This window comes from Polypterus senegalus, chromosome 1 (genome assembly GCF_016835505.1).
Source record: "Polypterus senegalus isolate Bchr_013 chromosome 1, ASM1683550v1, whole genome shotgun sequence".
Classification (NCBI taxonomy): Eukaryota; Metazoa; Chordata; class Cladistia; order Polypteriformes; family Polypteridae; genus Polypterus; species Polypterus senegalus.
Genome location: NC_053154.1, coordinates 324,172,013 through 324,197,199, shown reverse-complemented (window position 1 = coordinate 324,197,199; position 25,187 = coordinate 324,172,013). Strand labels below are relative to the sequence as shown.

The window sequence follows — 25,187 nt, the reverse complement described above, 5'->3', positions numbered from 1 at the left end:
TTAGCAAAAAAAAAAAATCTGAATTTTCAAAGAAATTCTATTCATTGATTTAGAAAAGATCGTCTGCAATAAAAAATAAAAACATTCTTATTCGTATTTCAAAAACATCTAACCGAGGTGTTTTTTGAAAGCATGTGCTTTTACACGTAATCCACACCACTTTTACAAGGGTATTTACGGACATAAAATAGTTTCATGAGCTGCTACAAGAGTAAAAAACGGAGGTTCAGTGCACCTCTAGGATAGACAGTTGTCAAGTGCATCCTACTCCTAAAGGTATACAGTTGTGTTCAAAGATTTTGGCTTGCCTGCTTAATTTTTTTTTTTTCAAGATTCCAAAGAATTTTATTCTAATAAGCGTCAGACTTTTCAAGATTTACTTTTGCATACTTTGATAAAGCTGAGGATGATATTTGTCAAATGGTTGAAAAAAGGCTTCCTCCTGATAACTCTTACAAGTATTCTATTACTATATACTCAAAACTGTTTTGTAGACTTGCAGAGTTTCTTCAGTGTCATTTGTGCTATTCTATACTTTCTATACGCAGCGATTTCTAGGTTCAGTTCTGTTGTTCTGTGCAGGTTTTGGGTACGTCCATTGGAGAGCGTGCCTTGACTCTGATAAACAGTCATTATTTGACATTGTGTCTACCAGTTTCAAAATTGCTAATCCAATTCAGGGTCGCCGGGGAGTGTTTCTTACAGTGATAAATACTACTTTAAAGTGTTTACACTTTTTTTTTTTTTTTATAACACAGTGTATCTTTGTATCATTATACAATTGCTTGATTATTGAAGCCAAACAGAATCACAAAGTGTGTAATGGTTTAACTTTAGAACTGCTTTTATCGGACTAATTGAAAACAGTACAGTTCGTGTCCAGTGGTTCGAGACAGCAACTTTAAAATGAATTCATCAAAAACACAAGGACACAGTTGGAAATTTGTTAAGGGTAAATTTCACGCCAACATTGAGTTTTTTTCACTTGGAGAATCACAGTTGCATGGAATAAGTGACCAAGTCGTGTGGTAGACCGTTAGGGCTCTAGGGACCTTTAAAAACTTGAATTAATGTTATTTTAGAAGAGTTAAGTGGACAGGACACGCAAGCTTTGTTGGGTCAAATGGCCTGTTTTCTTCTAGATTGTTGTAATGTTATGATATTATTTATCTTGACTTTCAGAAAGCATTTGATAAGGTGCCACATGAGAGGTTGGGCATCAAACTAAAAGAAGTGGGAGTCCAGGGTGATGTTTTAGATGGGTGCAGAATTGGCTCATAAAATGAAGCAGAGGGTTATGGTGTGAAGAACGTCATTAGGACTGGCTGATGTTAAGAGTAGTGACCAGCAGGGGCCAGTGCTAGGGCTGCTGCTATTTTTAATAAATATAAATGATTTAGATAGGAATATAAGTAACAAGCTGGTTAAGTTTGCAGATGTTACCAAGGTGGATTAGCAGATAAGTCTAAATCTGTTATATCATTAGAGAAGGACTTGGATAGCATACAGGCTTGGGCAGATGTGTGGCAGATAGAATTTAATGTCCGTAAATGTAAAGTATTACACATAGGAAGTAAAAATGTTAGCTTTCAATACAATGGCAGTCGTAAAATCGAGAGTACACCTTATGAGAAGGATTTAGGAGTCGTAGTGGACTCTTAAGTTGTCGACATCCAGACAGTGTTCAGAAGCCATTAAGAAGTCAAACAGAATGTTGGGTTATATAGCGTCCTGATGTGTGGAGTACAAGTCACAGGAGGTTCTGCTCAACCTTAACAGATAGATAGATAGATAGATATTTTATTAATCCCAAGGGGAAATTCACATAATCCAGCAGTAGCATACTGATGCAAAAAACAATATTAAATTAAAGAATAATAAAAATGCATGTAAAAACAGACAATAACTTTGATTATTGTTAGCATTTACCCCCACCCGGTGGAATTGAAGAGTCGCCCAGTGTGGAGGAGGAACGATCTCCTCAGTCTGTCAGTGGAGCAGGATGGTGACAGCAGTCTGTCACTGAAGCTGCTCCTCTGTCTGGAGATGATCCTGTTCAGTGGATGCAGTGAATTCTCCATGATTGACAGGAGTCTGCTCAGTGCCCATCACTCTGCCACTAGGGCTGTGCGATATGACCAAAATCTTATATCCCAATAATTCATTTCATATCCCGATATCACGATATAGTACATTTTCTTTGTATTCAGTGAATAGTTTATATAATCACCACTCCTTTTTTTTTTTTCATTTAAATTAAAAAAATCAAAAATGAGAAGTACTCAACTTGTAATTATTTCTGTTCTTTTATTTAGAACATTTGAGCAAATGTTTGACTTAGAATATAAACATAAAATGTTAATGTATCAAATATAAAACACTTTTCAAAAACAAATTACTAAAGGCCCAATATAAAATACTGCTATATAAAATGCCTGACATAAACAAAATGTGAACTGTAGCAGCAATAACTCTCACAACATATATTAAATATAAAAGGATCAAAGCACTAACAACTAAACTATATAAGGCCAATAAACCCTTTAAACAAAATAAATACAAGTCTAACATTAACTGTCAAAACCATATGTAAACATTGTACTTCAAACTGTAGCAGCAATAAGGCTTACGACAAAAATATATTAAATATATAATATTAAATATAATATTTTTTAGGCTACATTCTAGTAAAATGTTAATTTGCACATCGTAGTGTGGCAAATCTCCGTTAATGAGTTACTGCGGATCGCCCCATGCGTGGGACTGGATGGCGCTAACGTGTTGATGCCGTCCAGCCCCAAGCACGGGGCGATCCGCGGTAACTCGTTAACGGAGATTTGCGCGCATGCAGTTGTGGCGTAAACGTAATTTTAACAAGATTAACGCTGACAGCAAACGCTGCAGGGAAAATTATGCCTTAAGCAAATTGTTTTGGTAGCAATTAATCTTCCAAGCTTTTAGCATGCTCGTTTTAAATAGTACCTTTACAACTGTAATATCCTACGTGGCCTGCCTCTCAGTTGTAAACTCTCTGCATGCTCGCTCACGTGCTTTTTGCGGAGGTGGTAGAAGAGGTTTGTCGTGTTGGAGTCTGTGGTAGCGATCGGTTTGCAGCATAATTTGCACAGTACCGTATTCTGGTCCGTGTCAGACTTTTCAAATCCAAACCATCTCCATACTACAGAGGTAGCCCCTCGTTTAGGAACAAGGTTCTTCTGTGTGGAGCTACCTGGTGTTGCCTCGTCTTCATCAGCCATGCTAGTGTGTCTGCATCCAAGTGGTGGCCATCAAAACAATGAAAAAAATATTGCCGTAAACAGTTTATTTTGCGACACCACGAAACAAACGATAGCGTAATGTGCAGCGATAGACGTTTTCATATTGTCATCCGATATATATCGTTATATCGAACAGCCCTATCTGCCATATATGTTAAACTGTCCAGCTTCATTCCTACAATAGAGCCTGCCTTTCTAACAAGTTTATCCAGGTGTGAGGTGTCCTTCTTTATGCTGCCTCCCCAGCACACCACCGCATAGAAGAGGGCGCTTGCCACAACTTATTGCAGATGTTGAAGGACTCCAACCTTCTAAGGAAGTATAGTCGGCTCTGACCTTTCTTACACAGAACATCAGTATTGGCAGTCCAGTCCAATTTATCATCCAGCTGCACTCCCAGGTATTTATAGGTCTGCACCCTCTGCACACAGTCTCCTCTGATGATCACGGGGTCCATGAAGTGCCTGGGCCTCCTAAAATCCACCACCAGTTCCTTGGTCTTTCTGGTGTTCAGGTGTCAGCGGTTTGAGTCGAAACCATTTAGCAAAGTCTTTGATTAGCTTCCTATACTCCTCCTCCTGCCCACTCCTGATGCAGCCCACAATAGCAGTGTCGTCAGCGAACTTTTGCACGTGGCAGGACTCCAAATCGTATTGGAAGTTTGATGTATATAGGCTGAACAGGACCAGAGAAAGTACAGTCTCCTGCAGCGCTCCTGTGTTGCTGACCACAATGTCAGACCTGCAGTTCCCGAGACGCACATACTGAGGTCTGTCTTTAAGAAAGTCCACGATCAATGCCACCAGGTGTGAATCTACTCCCATCTCTGTCAGCTTGTCCCTAAGGGGCAGAGGTTGGATGGTGTTAACACACTGGTGAGGCCTCATCTGGAGTACTGGGTGCAGTTTGATCTCCAGGTTACAAAAAGGACACGGCATCACTAGAAAGTGTCCAGAGAAGAGCGACAAGGCGGAGTCCAGGGCTACAGGGGATGATTTAGAAGGAAAGATTAAAAGGGCTGAGCCTTTACAGTTTAAGTAAAAGAAGACGAAGAGGAGACCTGACTGAAGTGTTTAAAATTATGAAGGGAATTAGTCCAGAGGATCGAGACGGTAACTTTAAAATGAGTTCATCAAGAACACGGGGACACAGTTGGAACCTTAAGGGTAAATTTCACACAAACATTAGGAGGTTTTTCTTTACACAAAGAATGATAGACATATGGAATAAGCTACCAAGTAGTGTGGCAGACAGTAAGACTTTAGGAACTTTCAAAACTCGACCTGATGTTTTTTTGGGAAGAAATAAGTGGATAGGACTGGTGAGCTTTGTTGGGCTGAATGGCCTGTTCTCATCTAGAGTGTTCTAATGTTTTGTGATAAGTGAAACGGTTAGGCTTTCATATTCACCTTGAACAAAAATGGGTAAACTTGAAATGGTTTCTTCACTTGTAAATATTCTCTATTTTAAACATTCCAATTTATTAGAAGACACCCCATTAAGCAACTGATTTCAGTCCTACAGTGAAATGGTATCTGGTGCAGGGGTAATTTTTGCCAAACACCTGGTGCTAGCACTTCAGACTGCATATCCCCCCCCCATAACACATCCAGCCATTAATTGGATTGAAAGGTTTACAAATGCTATATTATCAGTATATCATTACAATTTGCAGAAAAATTACAATGTTTCATGCAGGAAACAGGTCAGTTTCTTTTCACATAGTGATTTTCCATAGAAGTGGCACACATATAAGGTTTTCATTTTTTACAAATGTAATGTAAAAATAGATGAAGTAGAGTATTATAGGTATTCTGTTTAAATCCTAAGTTGAATTGGTTTTGCTCCTGCCAGTTTGTAGTGTTGCAGTGCTCCTAATTTTTAGCAATACTGTATACCTGCAAAGGTATACCAGAAATAAGTAGTTGAATTAGGTAATCCTACTTTTTTGGTGTCACCAGCTTTTATAGTAAATTCAACATTACTTTCAGTACATAAACTACAAAGAAGTGGGATTTCAGTGCATAATTTGTAGATGAGTGCAAAATTGGCTCAAACACAGGAAAGCAGAGGGTTATGTTGCGATGATCATTATTGATTGATGTCAACAGTGGTCTCCTTCTGGAGCCAGTCATGGGGCCACTACTATATTTAATATACATAAGCGATCTGATTTGGAGTATGAACAAACAAGCTGGTTAAATTTGCTGATGATACCAAAGTAGGTGGAATGGCAGATAATCTTAGAATGAGCCAAATCCTTACAGAGGGACTTGGTCAAAATATAGGCTTGGCTGTTTTGTGTTACACAAAGGAAGTAAAAATGTCAGATTTCAGTACACAATGGGAGATCTGAAATGTGTAAATACCCCTTATGAGAAGGACCAAGGATTCATAGTGGATTTGTCACTATCAACATCCAGACGATATACAGGAGACGTTCAGAAGGCTAATAGGATATTAGATTACATATCACGATTTGTAGAGTACAAGTCAAAGGAGGTTATGCTTAAGCGTTATACTGCACTAGTGAGGCCTTACCTGGAATACTATGTGGGGATTTGGTGTCCAGGCTACAAAAACGTCATAGCAGCTTTAGAAAAAGTGTAGAGAAGAGTGACTAGGCTACAACAACAACAACATTTATTTATGTAGCACAATTTCATACAAATTATGCAGCTCAAAGTGCTTTACATTATGATGATGAAAGAGAAAAAAGACAAAATTAATAACAATTAGAATAAGGGAACACTAATTAACATAGAGTAAAAGCCTGGGAGGACAGAAAAAACAAACAAAAAAACTCCACAGACAGCTGGAGAAAAAAAATAAAATCTGCAGGGGTTCCAGGCCACGAGACCACCCAGCCCCCTCTGGGCATTCTACCCAACATAAATGACCTCAATCGGTTCTCATGGTAGTCAGGGTTCTCATGGAAGAATTTGATGATGACGGTCATGTGGCTACGTTCAAACCTGCGGGGTATGAGTTATTGAGGAAAGATTAAAAGAGCTGGACCTGTATAGTTGAAACAAATGGAAAATAAGAGGTGACATGATTAAAGTTGTTAAAATTGTGAAGGGAATTAGTACAGTGGATCCAGGCTGTTCATTTCAGTTTCTAACTGTCACTCATGTCTTTGTTGAACTCATTTTAAAGGTAAATTTCGAACAAATATTAAAGTTCCATCCCTACACAACCCATTTCACCCCAAACCCATACACACAGAGCAAATTACCAAGTAATGTAGTGGACATCTGAACTTTTATCAACACTTGACTTGATTGTATTTTTAATAGATTAGGTAGATAGGATTGGCATGAATGGCCCGTTCTTGTCAATGTTCTTCTAATATTCTAATGAAGATTGCTTAAAAGCTTATTTTCTTTAAAGTTTATATTGACAGTCCTATTTTCTATCATAGGTCAACATGGAAACTGCTCGTTTTTTTAAATCTGACTTTGAGGAGAATGGGTCCATGGATAATGTCTGTCTGTTTCTAAACCTTGCAAATGACCCCACGTAAGTAAAACTTTCTTTTTCTAGAGTATTTTAGATGCTTTGAGGGTTTTTTTTTTTTTTGCTGTTCCAGAAACTTGGTTTGCAGCTCTGTCATTCATTACCACTTAATCCTTTTATTGCTTTGTGCATGTCTTTAATAAAATGAAACTAAAATGTTCAAAATGTTTGTTTTTTCAGTTACTTATCAGTGCATGTGTGTTTTTGTCCTTCCCAGCATTGAACGCATTATTACTCCACGTCTTGCTCTGACCACAGCAGAGTATCTGGCTTACCAGTGTGAAAAGCACGTACTGGTTATTTTGACTGATATGAGTTCTTATGCTGAGGCCTTAAGAGAGGTAAATAGATACATTTGATGAGGCTGTCTTATTTCTTAAATCTGTTCTTTCGTCTTGCTACAGGATGTGTCTTTGTGCTTGAAACTGCTATTTCAAGGGTGTCTAAGATATCTGTTCTGGAGAGGGTACATTTTCTACATCTAGCCTTATATTCAGGTGCAGTTCTGAGCCTGTGATGGAAGCTTTGAACTCTCTTTGATTCTTTGATTTTTCTATTCTTGCATGTAAATGGGGGAAAAAAAACCCTTTTTGCTTCCACTCTGCATGCACAGTTTGGTAACTGTGTTTTCATTGCCACAGGGGTGCATCTTGCTCTACTCGGTTTCAGTCAGATCACGCCTTTGCATAAAGGAAGGTCGGTTGTAAATAAAAGATTCTGTTTCACTGTAATTAAATTCTAAATCTTTTCACTTGTGATGAGCAGAAATGGTACAAAGGACAAGAGTTATTTAATAATTTATCATTCATAGCAAGACTTGCTCAGAAAAAGAATTTGCTGCTTGGTAAAAAGAAGGGGTCTGATCTAAAAAGAAAAGAAAAAAAACAGAATAGTGATGTCAACAAGATAAATCTTTGCAAATATTTGCTTTACGTTTTTACAAAACTGAAAAACAAGAGGAAGTTCAGCTATGCAAAAGGTTTGTTTACAGGGCATTCTTTCTTTCGATCATCAGATTAGCTGAAGCGAAAACCTGATGCCACTGCAGCCCTCAAGATGACAAGTATTACCACTGCATTAAATAAGGGGTTAGCAGTGCATCATCAGTAGTAAGCCATGAAGGACTGCCTGAATATGACCCACCAAACAAATTTTTGTAACTAAGTGATAACGTAGTAGAGCACATTAGGAATGACAGGGAGTCTGCATTCATAAACAGCTTTCTGTGGACTCTGTTCTTTGTCTGTTGCAGCATTGAATTGTACTTAAAGTAAGATGAATATCGTTTTGTATCAGACTATCTATAAAAATGTAATTTTTCTGCCAGGCACTAAGCTTACATTGTTTATAGGTAGATCGAGAGATAAATACAGAGAGCGATAAAGTACGAACGAACAAACTTTATTTGTCCCCATGGGAAAATTTTGGCTTTTTACAGAGGCTCATTAAATACATTTACTGTATATAATTTGTACAGGACAATTAATGTTCACAGACAGAGTATTTTACTTTTTATTGACTATAAAAACATCACTGGGCAAGTGTTCAAAACCTGTTGTTGATAACACTCATTAATCACAAACCAGAGCAGTACGGTAGGTAGAAAAATCTGTCCATTTTTTTAAATGATGGTACAAACTAACAATTAAAAATTCAGACGTGAGCGTCAGTAGGCTATGAGCAGCAAGAACCAAGTTACCTAAATTATTCTATAACATTTCAGTAATTATTTACCACCGATCCACAAAACGCTGTGCCTGCAGTCCTAATAGCCCTAACAGAATTTCAAAAGTTTTTTGGTCTCAGAATTAATTTGAATAAAATTGTGCTCTTTCCAGTGAATTCTCAAGCGCATAATATTAGATCGGACACCTTCCCTTTTATCACCTCAGATCAGTTTAAATACCTGGGGGTCAACATCACAAGTAAACATAAAGCTCTTTATCAACAAAATTGTGCTGTCTTCATGGATAAAAATAAAGCAAGACTTGCATAAATAGATGGTCTACCCTCCATCTCACTTATAACAAACAGGCTTAAGTTTTAAGTTGGTTATTTTTCCATCCAGCCGTTTTAGCTCTAGAGCGTCCTCAAGAAATTGACACACAGACACACTATATTCGAGATATCAATGTGTTCTGTATCAGTGGACACTAAAACATTGAGATCCGTCAAAAACCTGAGATTGAAATGTTTGATGAATCTAAAGCTTTCGCTCCTCAACCATAGACAACAGGTTATGGTGGGGGAGGGTGCAAAGCAAAAATTACCAAAACGGTAATTGTGGAAGTGATACAGAATACAGAAGTATTGCAGCATAGCATGTCTGGAGTAACACAATGGCAAAATTAGTATGAGGAAAAGAAAAAAAAAAAAACTACTCTTAAATAAAACTTTTTTAGTGATGTTTGTTCTAATAGTCCTACAGGACTCAACAAATATGCTGAACTAGTTACTCATCTATAAAGGTATTAATTCCTGCCTGGATGTATCATGCATTTCACCCTTCCTGGCCTGGTGCAGTGGGTAGCGCTGCTGCCTTGCAGTTAGTAGACCTGGGTTCGCTTCCTGGGTTCTCTCTGCATGGAGTTTGCATGTTCTCCCCGTGTCTGCGTGGGTTTCCTCCCACAGTCCAAAGACATGCAGGTTAGATGCATTGGCTATTCTAAATTGTCCCGTGTGTTGTTTGTGTGTGCTCACCTTGCGGTGGGTTGGCACCTTGCCCAGGATTTGTGTCCTGCCTTGTGTTGGCTGGGATTGGCTCCAGCAGGCTCTAGCTGGTTGGATAATGGATGGATGGATGGATCACTTAAACAAATATATAGAAGCGGGGCTGGGATTAAGACGAAATTGGGCCTGATGCTGCAGTGCAAAAAAGGCCTGTTTTTTCTCGGCATTGGTGCAGGTGCATTCAACGCTCACCGTACATGCGAACTCAGACCGACCAAGGAGCCTTAATTGCTTGCGACGCAACTAGTCAGCCTTTATTGAACATGAATAATAATGACGTAGTATCGTAACAACTCGAGATTGACATCAAACTATGTAACATCAACATTCAATAGCAATTGTCTGAAAAGTGCACTTAATGCAGAAAACCTAACAATGAAATACACAAACTTTCACAATTCTCTTACAAAACAAAGTAAGAAAAAATGAATTTGCAGAGACATTGGGTCAAAGTGACTCGGTTCAGGTTCTTGAGGGTAAAATTTCTCCACGATTTAAATTTCATAATAGACCAGAATCCTGTCAAGAATTAAAAAAAATTCTAAACATCCATGCCGGGCCCACGGGCCAGCTTTTAGTTTTACCTTTACAGATAACCATTTAAATAGCCATTTAAATAGCGATTTTTACTGTACATGGCACTTACTGAACAATAATAAAGTGGCAAGAATCCCCAAGATATTGCAAAAAAAATGCAGCTAAATTACTAAGTAAACTGTTTAACGTAAAATTGATAACATTAACGTGAAATCGTCGGTTAACAATAAACACGACATTATAGTTACGTCACAGCGCAAAGAACAATAGTAACTGTATAATAAGTAATGCTGTGTCTAGGCGTCCGAAAGTTGGACTCCAAATTTCATTCTTAGAATTATTTTGAGGTTAATATAACAAAGGAAAACTGTTCAGTTTTCGGAAAATTCTCGTCTGTTTTGATCTGGGCCTATTTCAGGAATGGGCCTAATGCTGCAGCATCAATAGCACCCACCTTAATCAGGCCCTGAGCGGGAGAAAGGCATGGACAAGGGGAGTGGAGTCATGCAATACCAAAAATGCCTAAGATATAAGCCTATAATGATATTTTCATCATGTGGCTTTAAAACCAAACATGTTAGATATGTTTCTTTTTGTACATCATAAAACAGTTTTGTATGCCTGGTTGTCTCCACACATACCGCTTAGAATTAAGGCCAAAAAGTTCTATCTTGGTCTCATCAGACCAGAGAATCTTATTTCTCACCATCTCAGAGTCCTTCAGGTGTCTTTTAGCAAACTCCATGCGGGCTGTCATGTGTCTTGCATCTCCTCAGTGTGTGGAGAGAACCAGGCACTGCTCATCACTTGTCCAATACAGTCCCCACAGTGAAGCATGGCGGTGGCAGCATCATGCTGTAGGGGTATTTTTCAGCTGCAGGGACAGGACGACTGGTTGCAATCGAGGGAAAGATGAATGCGGCCAAGTACAGGGATATCCTGAACAAAAACCTTCTCCAGAGTGCTAAGGACCTCAGACTGGGCCAAAGGTTTACCTTCCAACAAGACAATGACCCGAAGCACACAGCTAAAATAACGAAGGAGTGGCTTCACAACAACTCTGTGACTGTTCTTGAATGGCCCAGCCAGAGCCCTGTCTTAAACCCAATTGAGCATCTCTGGAGAGACCTAAAAATGGCTGCCCACCAACGTTTACCATCCAACCTGACAGAACTGGAGAGGATCTGCAAGGAGGAATGGCAGAGGATCTCCAAATCCAGGTTTGAAAAACTTGTTGCATCTTTCCCAAGAAGACTTATGGCTGTATTAGCTCAAAAGGGTGCTTCTACTAAATACTGAGCCAAGGGTCTGAATACTTAGGACCATGTGATATTTTAGTTTTTCTTTTTTATTAATTTGCAACAATTTCAAAAATTCTTTTTTTTTGTCTGTCAATATGGGGTGCTGTGTGTACATTAATGAGGGAAGAAATTAATTTAAATGATTTAAGCAAATGGCTGCAATATAACAAAGAGTGAAAAATTGAAGGGGGTCTGAATACTTTCCATACCCACTGTATATATTGTATGTATATGTGTTATTATATGTGTGTGTATATATTCTTGCTGGGAATCGATTATAAAAAAGTAATCACATAATTGTATGGGATAAATACAAAAATCATGAATTAAATATACACTGAAAAACCAAATTAATGTAGAATTAACACAAAGGGATTTTTAACATTTAAAGGCATAGTTAAAACTTTAACAATGACCTGAAACCTGACCATTCAACAAAATAATACTTGTGCAAGTACAACCAGAATTGAAATGCCTTCGTAAAAGGTAAATTTAAAAGAAGGCAATAAGAAAATGAGGCCAATGTATTGATTCTCAAATTGGTATGGCATGTGAGACACAGACATGTTAAAGTAAAATTAAACGATCGAAATGACTGCAGAGTTTGAATGCACTACTAAAGACTGACTTAATTGAAATAAGCATCTCTTAAATGGGTGTACATTAAAACTTTTGTTAAAACTCTGCCTGTGCCATCCTCAATTGTTCATCACCATCAACAACTTTATAATTATACTCTAAAAAAGTGTTTTTCAGCCGATGTGCAATGAGAGCTGCCTAGGTGTGCCATATAGGATAGCATGGTATGAGCGGACATCACTAAGTGATGCTTTTGGTTTTTTTTTACTGGTGTCTCTGATAGTCTTGCCCCTTGGGACAGTTTAGCAAGTGTGTAGATTTAAAGCTTTTGTGGTTGGCAGAATTGTGGGGTTCCTTGGTGATTTTTTTTTTTTTTTTGGTTATAAAAAGTGTGCCACCATATACAACTAGTGGGAGAAAAAACCTTTGCTCCTGGCACACTAAAAAATTTTTTCTGTAGCTCCTGTCTTGCTTAAAAACTGACACCATGCATTACTTGGGAGGTTATGTTGTGTTCTTTACATAAATTAGTAAAGATACTGCAAACTGGAATAATGGGTAGGAATAATCATTAAATTAGTTTTTCACAAAATTGTATCATTATATTAGGGCAGTAAGTACTGTAACTACCTGGCAGACTGGCAAATTAAATACAGAGGTACTACAGACTTTTTTTGGTTTTAGTGCCACTCAAAGAAAACATATTTTGCATGTACGTGATATCACATTTAGTCGATCTTCTCACAAAAACATGACATGGAATGTGTAATTTTTATCTTTGCTACATACTACCTACCATAAACCCCCTTCTTCCCACTCCACTGCACCTATGTAGGTATGTATAAATCAAGGAAATGAACACCAGTACCATGTACTGACATGTGGGAAAGCGTTGTGAAACATGTAATCTGAAACTTTTAAATAATTTTTAAACATTACATATAAACCTGTAATGGTGTACTGCATGATAACGTGCAGTGAATACACTTGACTTGAGCATTCATAGTTTTCATCCTCTGTTCATTTAGCACTCGTTTGCTCAGAGGTTGATGCACTTACTACTTCCTGAGCAGCTCTTCTTTTCTCCACTCTAGCGGTCCGCTGCTTCTCTTTTTTTGTGTGGATCTTTATGCGTTTAAACTGATTAAGTTAGTTTTTGTGTTGCAATTACTTAGTACGTTTTCTTTAACTTGTCACTTAAGCTGGCACTTAAGTCTTCAATCTGCCTCAAGAATTATTAGCGAAGGTGATAGGAAATGAGAACAGCGCCCATACGCATGTGCTGCATGGCCGCCCTGCTATACAATGCCGAGAGTTGATTCTACAATAAAATAAAATAAGAATAAAAAGAGTAATAAAAATCATCACCCCGAAAGCGGATAGTAGACATCACGTTGTATATGTGTACCAAATTTCAAGTCAATAAGTGAAACGGTTTGCTTGCTACAGGCAATTTAAAATCCCGCCCAGACAAACGTACAGCCACAGTATCATATTATATAAGAAGATATGATACTTGGTGTGTATATAATTCTTTATGTTCAGACTTACATTTTTTGTATTATTGTTTCTTAATGTAAAAAAAGAAAAATAGGCATGTGGATGTGACAATATTTTTTAACACGTAATTTTTTAACAGGTATATATATATATATATATAATATATATATATATATATAAAACAAGAAAACAACCAATATATAAAGAAGAACTTCCAAATAATAAATAGACATTTTGACCAAAGCCTTCTGAACCCCACCTTATTAATCCATTACAACTCACTCGCTATATATTGCCTTTGATTCCTGAATGTCTACTCATTTTCCTCTGATAGTAAGTTGTTGAACACTTAGGAATATAAAACTGTTTTAAGATACATAACTTATTTTCTTCCTTTTTGGAACTCCAACTACAAATATGCAAATCAGTCTGTCTGTCTTATCTAATCTATGTACATGATAAATTTATTTTATGATACTGCCAGGAAACACATAGGAATGCTATGTTGAGCAATTCATTTTTGCTTGAATTTATGTTGCAATACTTAAATACAGGTATCCATAGTTTTCTTTAATTAGCTAAATTATCCTAAGACATGAGTTTTAAAGGAGGTGATAAACAGCAGTATATTATATTTTGTTATTTTCTATTTACTGTGGGGTTTTTTTTTTTTTTTGCTTTGTTCATTTGTAGAGGCTATTTTTGTAAGGAGCACTAAGCCAGATTGCAGATATTTAGAGTAATTCACATTAAAGACCTCTTCTTCATTGGATAGACCTTGCTGTCTTCTTCAGAGTAAACTGTCTGTTGTTGGATGAGGGATTCTTTAATAGAATCACAATAAGATCACAAGGAAATTAAATCTGAGTAGATAGCACACTGGCTGCACAAATAGATGTGTTTAAATAGTCATACATCTATGAAAGCGTAGTAGACCTTGACTTTTACTTCTGTAATATTGTGCATGAGTAAATCCTTGACTTCAGCTCTAGAATAATAAAGGGCTTGTGTACACCCTGGATGTTTTTATTTAACATGTACCCAAATATTAATAATAAGCTATTGTTGCATGGTAATGATGTATAAACTTCCCAAGGTTCCTCATTTTGTTTTCAGTATTCTGTGTGTGTGTGCTTTTTCCCCATTTTATTTGTTAAACAGTTATTCACAAGTTCAGCTGCACTTGCCATCAATGTCATGGTCTTTCACTGTTTAACTGGTGATAAAAAAAGTAAATGCTTGCAAATAACTGCTGCTGTCTTTGTCTGATTAAATTTTTTATGAAATCTGGAATTATAAACTAATTTGAGCCAAACTAAGGTTTATATTGTATGATTTAGTGACATTGTGTGTGTGTGTGTTGGTGGGGTAGCGGCATATTTTATGTAGGTATGGTTGGGCCCTGGGATGGACTAACACGCCATCCTGTGTTTGTTCCAGCTTTGTGCAGTGATTCCAGGTGAGGCTTCATTCAACATAAACATCCCCAATTACTGGTTTGAGTGGATTTGTGAATGTTGTTTCATTTCCCAGCAACCTGGTATATGAGATTTGATAAACAAAAAGGTGAAAGAGACAGTTGTTTAGTCGTAAATGTGTGCCTAATATGGTAACAATTCTTGTTTAAATTACCATAATTATCAACCTGTCCTCGGTCATTTCACATAACATATAGGTACTCTTATTACTCGTGCATTTTACTGCATCTTTTTCACAGAATTTTAACACTTTTTTTTATTTAAATATTGAATTTATTCAGAATATTCAGGCAGTCATTTTCCATCCTGCTTTGTCCTGAACAGGATCATGGGAGTCTGCTGGAGCCTATCCCAGCTAGTACAGGGCACAAGGCAGGAACAAACACTGTCAAACACACACACACACCCACCCCAATCAAATACTAGGGCCAATTTGGGATCACCAGTTAACCTAACCTGCATGGCTTTCGAGGAAGAAACCCACACAGTCGCAGGGAATACACCGAAACTATTCATAGGCAAAATCCAGGATGCAAACCCCAGTCTCCTTACTGCGGGGCAGCAGCGCTACCATTGTGAAGCCGCACTGCCCTTATTCAGAGTAAAGGCATACATATAGATTCTTCTTCTTTTTTCCTAGCTTTTATCCCACTCTCATGCAGAGTCCGCTATTGAGCAGGACTTTTGCCACTTGTCTGGATCAAGGACATCTTCAGGGCAACACTGTTGTCGCATATCTTACTTGATTTGGCCATCATGTCGAGGAAGCACTTTTTTAGTCGTCCACGTTGCCATTTGCTGTGCGGGCTGAACTGTAAAGCCATCTTGGGCACTGAGTTCTAATTGCTGCTGATGACATAGTCGTACTGTTGGAAACATGCACTGCACATCTTCTTGTCAATCAGCACCACAGTCATGATCTTCTGAATGTCTTCATTCGTGACATGGTCAAATATAGTTAGGCTGAGATCCCACCATGTGCATCTCCATTATGTGTAGCACCTGCTCATGCTTGGTGGAGGCTGAACAACATTAGACCCCTATATATGGCCTCTGAGCGGATGACTGCTTTGTAGATGTTCACCTTCAGGTAATTTGGAACCTTGTGACCACAGAGGATCCTGGTAATATGCCGCCCCTTCAACCAGGCTACTTTGGTTGTTGTTGCAGATGAGCAAATCAAGGTATTGAAATTCGGTGACCAGCTTGAGTTACTGGCCATTGATCTTTATGGTGCCGCCAGTCTGCACGCTGCATTCCATGTAATCTATTTTCTTGATGTTCAGTCGGAGGCCAGTGTCACAGGCATATGTACAGACATCATTAAATCACCTTTTCTCAGCATTTTCAACATAGTAGAATCAAAATCTCAACTTAACTCGATAGTGAATTTTTGTCCCCATCACTAAAGTTACATTTACATGGAAGTAAAAACATTAAACTAGAAAGAAACAGCTTGCTTTATTAAGGTCGGATGCCAATGAAAAGCTTATTGTTTGAGATGAATACCTGCAAACATAGGGGCTCCCGGACTGATCTTCACTGTCTTATGCAACATGAAATTAAGCAATGTATAACAGAACATAACAACAGTTGTTAAGTATTTGCACTTACTGTGTGTATTTTTGTTTTTTAACAGATTTTATGAAAAATATTAGCATTTGTTTTTCAATCTGAATTTATTAGGAATGTTAAAATCCGTGAAATCTGGTCAGTGTTTTGCATAAAGAATCAGCAACATTTAAATGTTATCACAGAAATGTGAACTTGCCACAATGAAGTATGAATTATAGCAACTCACAATTGACAGATTTAACTTTATTCTTATTTTTGGTGTATTCTGATGTGCATTGGTAGGTCACATGGTCTATAGCGAGAGTAGTTGGCAGGTTGAGCAGAACCTAGATTGTTGGAGATACGCTCTAGATGGGAGAGAAGTGAAGGCCAGTAGGAACAAGACAGAATACATATGTGTGTAAATGAGAGGGAGGTCAGTGGAATGGTGAGGATGCAGGGAGCAGAGCTGGCGAAGATGGATGAGTTTACTGTAAATACTTGGGATCAACAGTACAGAGTAACAGGGATTGTGGAAGAGAGGTGAAAAAGAGAGTGCAGGCAGGGTGGAATGGTTGGAGAAGAGTGTCAGGAGTGATTTGTGACAGATGGATACCAGCAAGAGTGAAAGGGAAAGTCTGCAAGACTGTAATGAGACCAGCTGTGTTTTATGGGTTGGAGATGGTGGCACTGACCAAAAAACAGGCGACATAGCTGGAAGTGGCAGTGTGGAGTTAAAGATGTTAAGATTTGGACTGGGTGTGACAAGGATGGACAGGATTAGAAATTAGAACATTAGAGGGTCAGCTCAGAGTGGACGGTTTGGAGACAAAGTCAGAGAGGCGAGATTGCGTTGGTTTGGACATGTGCAGAGGAGAGATGCTGAGTATTTTGGGAAAAGAATGCTAAGGATGGAACTGCCAGGTATGAATAAAAGAAGAAAGCCTAAGAGGAGGTTTATGGATGTGGTGTAAGAGGACATGAAGGTGGTTGGTGTAACGGAGCAAGATGCAGAGGACAGGATGATATGGAAAAAGATGATGCACTTTGGCGACCCCTAACGGGAGTAGCCAGGTGAGGAAGAAGAAAATTGGTAGATCACATGGATACACTGTGCCTCCTGAATGTTTTTTGGCATGACACAAAGGCTCTGCAATTTATTCCATTTTTTATGCTTATGTACTGTAGATGGTTGGTGCTTAGGTATTGTAAGGTGATGTTTCAGATGTGCAGCATGCTATTGCCAGTGAAGGCGGAGCAGGATGGGTGTGATGTGCTTGCTGCTGCTGGTTCAAATAAGGACTCTTGCAGCCAAGTTTTGAATAAGCTGGAGCTGTAATATAAGATTAGAAGGGGCACCTGCCAGTAGGGAATTACAATAATCGATGCAGGATGTGATAAAAGCATGGACAAGTTTCTCAGCATCAGAAAAGGAGAGGAAGAAGGGACACATGATATGTTACGGAAGTGAAAGTAAGAAAGTTCTTAATGTGATTTATGTGAGCGGAATAAGAGAGGGAGGAATCAAAAATGACACCAAGATTCTTTGCAGTGGAGGCAGGTCTGATGAGATCACCACCAAGATTGACTGGGAAGGAGCTCATTTTATTACTTTAGCCCCAATTTGCAGGAGTTCAGTTTTGTTGCAATGTAATTTTAAAGAGTTCTGCTCCATCCAGGTTTTAATTTCACTGAGGCAATTTGTGAGCTGAGAAAGCTCTGATGAAGTTCCACTTTTAACATTGAAATAGAGTTGAATATCGTCTGCATAAAAATAACCCAGTCCAACGCTACGAATAATATGGCCAAGGGGAAGCATATAAATACAGAAGAGAAGAGGGCCGAGGACAGAGCCCCGAGGAACTCATTGTGTGAATGGGGCTGAGCTGGATCTAACAAACTCTTGCCTATCAGTCAAATAGGACTTGAACCACTGGAGGGCAGTGCCAGAGATTCCCAGCATGTTCTCCATTCTGGACAGTAGAATGTCATATCTGACTGTGTCAAATGCTGCAAATTATATTAATAGAATGAATATGCTGGTTTTTCCAGAGTCTGCTGCCATAAGCAAATCATTGGTTACCCATGGTACTATTCAGTATGTCAGTTTCAGAATGTTATTCCACAAAATGCAAACGTTTTAAAAAAAAAAAAAAAGTATTCTTATAATTTTGATAGGCACTATATATGAGCCTTCTAATGTAGAATATATAAATGCCACTAAGTAAAGCATAGCTTGCTGTAAATAAAACTATGTTCTATCTCAAACTGAAAAATAGTCATTGCTAAAATTTTGTTTTCTTGCAAAAATAATCTAACGACATTTAATAGAAAAGAGTGAATTGATTTAATTTTAGATACGTTGTGAATTATCTAGAATTGTAAGTAAATTGATGGTGGTGGAGTTACTGGTTGCTGCTATCTCACCACTTCAGAGACATCAGCATGGAGAAGTGTGGTTTCTCTGCAAATTCTGAATGTTCTTTTCCAATTTGCATGGCTTTCTCTGCTTATTCTTCCCGCATGTCAAAGATCTGCATATTAGTTATTGAGCAACTCTAAATTTAACTTGTGTAAGTTGGTGTTTTTTTGTGACTTAATACGCCCAGTAGTGGACTGAAATGCCATGTGGGTTTGGTTCCTGTGTTGGACAGTCCCTGTCAGTATCAGTTATAAATTTATTTTTACAGTAGCTTTCAATAACGAAAATTAAACTCAAGTATTGTGCATAATAAAACACAAGGAAACCTTAGAAAACAAAAAGACTTAAGGTGGATCTTAAAGGTCCTAATGAACAGAAGAGGTATATATTCCCTATGATGTCGAGACAAGAATGGAGAATAGTCAAAATCGACTGACTGGAGAACTTTAAAGATCTTGAAGCTGATACTGGATTAAAGAAACTCATTAAGGAAACAATGAGCCAGAAAATGTAGAGCCTGTGTCTCAAGATGCCAATGCAGCTTCTTTCTACCAGTAAACATCCTAGCAGCCACATTCTGCACTAACACGGACTGATTAGAACCTAAGTAAAATGCACTGCAGTAACCTAACTGTGAGGTAATTGAGGCATAAATAGTACATGTTTCCCACTTTGTAAAACTTTATTTTCAGGAACCAATGAGTTCTTGTACAGTATAGGCCCTGGGCCACTTTCTTGTTTTGTATTCCCACCACACAACAGGAACTATAACCTCTATGCAAGATATATTATGTGTAAAGAAGAGTAATGCAGTATGAAGTGAGGTGCTTTCAGGAGTTCACAAAAAGCAGTTGGCTAACTTTTGTTTTCATTAAGCTGAAGAAAGCTCTCTGTCATGCAGACTTTGATCTCAATAAAATAGTCTGTAAAGGCCATGTAACATCACATGTCTTTTCCAACAATTTTCAGTCACAGAGTTTATTTATATACTCAGTCTTGACATGCTCCCTTGATCACCAGTTATGAAATTTAACATATCCTACAACTTGGCCTGACCAGTTTGAGGATCAGCCCAACAAGATTTTGCCTTAAGTTTAGGGCGGGCTCTGTTTACGCAAGAGCTGAAAACCTCTGAGCACTTACCCAGAAGTACAGTTCATATATATTTATATAAATGATCATTTATGCTTATACACTACCAGATAAAAGTTTTAGAACACCTCAGTTTTTTCAGTTTTTATGGAAATGCATGCAATTTGATGTCTTGATGTTTCATGAAATCAAGGCATAGAACAAATAAACAATGGCAAATAAAACAAGTCAAGGAATGATTAAGTGTATAAAGTTATACTCAAATTTTTGATTCCTCAGAATAGCCACCTTTTGCTGATATAATAGCCAAACTGTGGTAACCCTTGTGATTCAGAATGTCAGTCATTCTGTGTAAGTCACCAACTCCCAGACCATCGCATTTCCTCCTCCATGTTTGACAGTTGATGTCGCACACAGAGGAACCACCCTTTCACCAACTCAACGGCGTACAACCACCCTGCATATGAAATGAAGATTTCAAATTTTGATTCATCTATACTAATAAAAGGCAAAGCCCTCACTCACTGACTCACTCACTCACTCACTGACTCATCACTAATTCTCCAACTTCCCGTGTGGGTGGAAGGCTGAAATTTGGCAGGTTCATTCCTTACAGCTTCCTTACAAAAGTTGGGCAGGTTTTATATCGAAATTCTATGCGTAATGGTCATAACTGGAAGCAGTTTTTCTCCATTTACTGTAATGGAGATGAGCTTCAACGCCGTGGGGGAGTTTCGTGTGACATCATCACGCCTCCCACGTAATCACGCAGTACATAGAAAACCAGGAAGACCTCAAAAAGCGCTGAAGAAAACATGCATTATATAATTGAGAAGGCAGCGAAACAATAAGAAGCGAGCGAGTGACATATACAACCATATTCATGAGTTCTGCTACTTCGGAAACAAAGCACGATGTAAACCTACACTTTAAATTAAGTTCATGGACAGGCTGCCGCTGGCGTTTGTAATTTAGTGCCTGCCCATATAAGGCCGTCCGTCAGCGGCAATCCAATAGCAAACTGCCACGGGTAAATATTCACGGGTGAAGGACTGTGCTTATGGAGAGGAAGATGAGATGGTCAGGGTGGTGTTTGACACAAACTCAGCGAAACTGCGAGAGAAAATTTTAAGTGCCAGGACTAAGGTAACATTAAATACAGCCATGGACATAGCACGAGATGGCACCAGCACAGCTGGGAACCTTCGATGCAAGTACACAGAGTGGCTCACGTGAACTGACGCAGTGCACAGATAAAAGCAACAGTTCCAAAGAGCTGAACAAAAACGAATTACACAATTGAAAAGGCAGCAAAAATATGAAGCGTCTGATAAGCATATTCATAAATGCAGCTACTGTGGAAACAAAGCACACGGTGGAAAAGTCAATGTCCCGCTAAAGGAAGACAGTGTAAAAAACCCGTGCATGCAGTGTGTCAGGTCTCAGATAAAGAAGAAGACAAGCTGTTTATTGATGCAGTAAGAAACGAATCGATGAATGAAACCTGTCATCTTTACAACGATTGACAAACACGGAATGTAACTTGAACACAACACATCCTACAAATACGAACCTGATTGAAAGAAATAATGATAATCAAATCCTTGATGACAGCAACACTCAGTAACACTCACAAAACAAATACTGTATATTGACAGTCATGTTACGTTATTTTTAAATGTTCCCTTTTCTTTTCTACCTTTTTAACACACTACTTCTCGCTGCGATACGGGTATATATATATGTATATATATATATACCGATCTACATACTCGAATAATGGATACTTTATTCGCCATCAATGATTGTTTTGGTAAAGCCATACTCAGTGTATTCATTAGATGAACGGTAAAAAAGTAAGAGCGAGGAGAGGATGACTTATTGAGGCATGCAGGCTGTAGTGCGCGTCAACTCTATCTGAATTGCGCGATCACATTTGAAAAATATATCTTTTCAAGTTCTATTTAGTCCATATGTGTCAAACTCAAGGGCGCGGGCCACATCTGGCCTGGCGTGTAATTATATCCGCCCCGAGATCATTTTATATACTGTATTATTGTTATTAAAGCCCGGGTATATGAAGCGCTGGTAACACAATAAACTACAGATCCCATAATACAGCGCTTCAGCTGCCTTGCCGAACACTTACCGCTTACTACAGTTATTGCGCACTGAGTTTGCACGGCGCTTTGGTGACTTTGAAGAACAAAAAAAGTCCGTCTACATGCGGCTCGAACCTTGTGCATGTTTGGTAGCACATATCTGTGTGAGAAGCTCTTCTCAGTGATAAAGACTAACAACACAGCACACAGGAGTCACCTCACTGATGAGCACCTGCAATCCATCCTGAGAATCTCCACAACACAGAACCTCACACCAAACAGAAACGAACTTGTGGCCAAAAAAAGATGCCAGGCGTCCAGCTCTAAAATGACATATGAGCAAAGACAACTGAATGATTTGATTTGTTATTGCACGTAAGAGCGGGAGTCAACCGTTTTAACAAACAGCGTATTGCACTGATACGAAATAGCTGTGTGTGTATATATGTAGATATGTTTGTATATGTATATATGTGTATATGTATAGATATGTATATATATATATGTTTATGTGTGTGTGTGTGTAAATATATATGACAACAACACTCATCACTCACAACAGTGACAAAACAATTACATTGACAATCAGGTTACGTTATTTTCAAAATGTTTTCTTTTCTTTTCATTGCTTCTTTAACACACTACTTCTCCGCTGCGAAGCGCGGGTATTTTGCTAGTCAATTCATAAGACTTCCAGTCTGCAGTAGTCCACAGCCAGTATTTCAAGGGCCTGTTTTATCTTTTAAGGAATGGCTTTCTTACTGACACTCGCCCTGTCAAACCTGCAGCATAAAGTCTCTACTTCACAGTTGAAACTGAGACCTGCTTTCTTTTGAGCACTGCTAAGCTGTGCTTGAAGCTCTTGTTTTGTGAGGTGCCTGTCGCACAAGCTGGTGACCGTCAGAAACTTCTCTTCTGATTGGGTTGTGAGTTTGGGTCTGCCAGATTTCTTCCTATTAGAGATCCTTCCAGTTTCCACTCAGTGACGCTTTGATCTTTTTTGAAATTCTTCTAGATGAAAGACCTACACTTCTAAGATTAATAATGCTCTGTCTCATTTCATTTGTTAATTGCAGTTTTCTTGCCATTATCACTGGAATTTACCCCTTTCTACAGTTTACTATTGTCCATTAGTAATTCAGAGGGAGTAGTAACACAATCTGTTCCAACTCTGTTTTAAGACATTCAGAGGGGTTTTTAAGTAATCAACAGAAGTTGGAACACCTGTGCAAATTGTTTGCTTCCACATGCAAGGCTTAATTTAATTACCACAGAACATCTGTAGGTTGTAATTTATTTGTTCTCTGAAGAAGGCCTTTTTGTAATATTCTAAAATTTCAGTTTTTGCTAACCTTAACTTTTAAATTGAAACGTCTGGCAATTTATTGCTTACCTTTTCACCATTTTAAGTAATCTATTGCATTTCATTTGATTAAAGATGAAGAAAATTGGAGAATCTGAGTTGTTCTTAAACGTTTGGCCAGTTGTGTATACTTTGTGTATAATAAAAACTGGAAAATCAGAGGTGTTCTAAAACCTTTGACGAGTTGTGTATACTTTATGTATATAAATGATTATTTATGTATAAATGTTATGTGTCATGTAGCATGGAATGATCATAATGAATATGAACCAATATACGAAGAGGAAAAGTGAATAAAATCATTACTATTAATAAAAAACAGAAATTGATGGCATTATTAATGTAAATATTGTTCTTTACAGGTTTCCGCAGCTCGAGAAGAAGTGCCTGGTCGGCGAGGTTTTCCCGGTTACATGTATACTGATTTAGCCACTATTTATGAGAGAGCTGGACGAGTAGAAGGAAGAGGTGGCTCTATTACTCAGATTCCCATACTGACAATGCCAAATGATGGTAAGCAGTTTGTCACTCTTAGTGTGTAGTGTAGATTTTGCCTGGTGTGTTTATCTCGCATAACAATTTGCCTTTTGCCTCCAGATGAACAACACTGAAGGCACTGCAGTGTTGGACCACACCGTCAGTGTTGAAGTTCAATTGAATATTATTTAGCTTCAAAATGTCCTGATCTAGAGCACCCTCTGTGATTTCTATAATTATAAACATTTAGTCATGTATGATTGGTATTTGGTAATTTGACTGGTGGCTGGTCAGTTATTGTATGTTCTGCTGGTTGGTGAGTAGCATCTCCATTTAAAAACACTACCACTGTGTGGAAGACAGCACTCTGGCTGCTGGTTCCTACATATAGAATCCCAGTAGATCCTTTAGAATCTATGCTTGTGGAGTCTCCACTTTATCTCATCCCACAGGTTTTTTTAATAGGGTTTAGGTCAGGATACTGAGATAGCCATGGCAAAACCTTTTCTTTTTTTTTTTTTTGTGGTCACTGAACAATATTTGTTTTGATTTTGAGTGTGTTCCTTGAGTCATTGTCCTGCTGGAAAATCCAGCCACAGCTCATTATAAAGTGTACCAGGCAGAGGCAGTGTGTTTTTGATTTAATATCTGCTGATATTTAATGGAGCTCATGATACCATTCATTGTAACAAGTTTTCCAGCGTCTCTGGCAGAAAACCACCCCACATTATCAACGATCCACCTCCATATTTCACAGTGAGAAGGAGGTCTGGAAAGGGCCTAAAAAAATCTATGTATGTCTAATCTGACTATAGAGCTCATTCCCATTGAAAGTTCCAGCAACATGTGACAAACAGTAGATGAATATGTTGTTTGATGTTTTTTTTTTTTCTGGCAACCCTCCCATAAAAACTTGAGGTTATGTATGAGACAGACCTTCTGGCCTGAAGGTCCAACTAATATTTTCATTTCTCCAGCTGTAATCCTTAGGGATTCTGTGGAAACTCGAACCATCCGTCTCACTGTGAACAGGTTCAGTGTAGGCACATGTCCTGTTCCAGGCCAACTTGTGGCATTTCCAGTGGCTTTAAACATATTAATTATTGTCTTGATTTAGTCTTTTTCTAACAGCATTTTTCTGATTTGTGCAGCTCAACAACCTTTTGTCTAAATTCGTCACTGTGTTCTTGAATCCTTCCCATGACTAAGGTATGACTAAGGTAATTTGGCCTGTGTGTCCCCTCATATTTACACT

The 25,187-nt window shown here is 38.2% G+C and overlaps 1 protein-coding gene across 1 annotated transcript in view; it reads left to right on the top strand.

Annotated features, from left to right (window-relative positions):
- The window catches only part of atp6v1ba (ATPase, H+ transporting, lysosomal, V1 subunit B, member a), a 154,770-nt gene that overhangs the window by 109,998 nt on the left and 19,585 nt on the right, over window positions 1-25,187 (top strand). Inside the window, exons 8-10 of the mRNA XM_039737260.1 lie at window positions 6,703-6,800; window positions 7,015-7,138; window positions 23,818-23,968. Coding sequence (XP_039593194.1) covers window positions 6,703-6,800; window positions 7,015-7,138; window positions 23,818-23,968 — 373 coding nt within the window. The remainder of the gene's footprint in view (window positions 1-6,702; window positions 6,801-7,014; window positions 7,139-23,817; window positions 23,969-25,187) is intronic.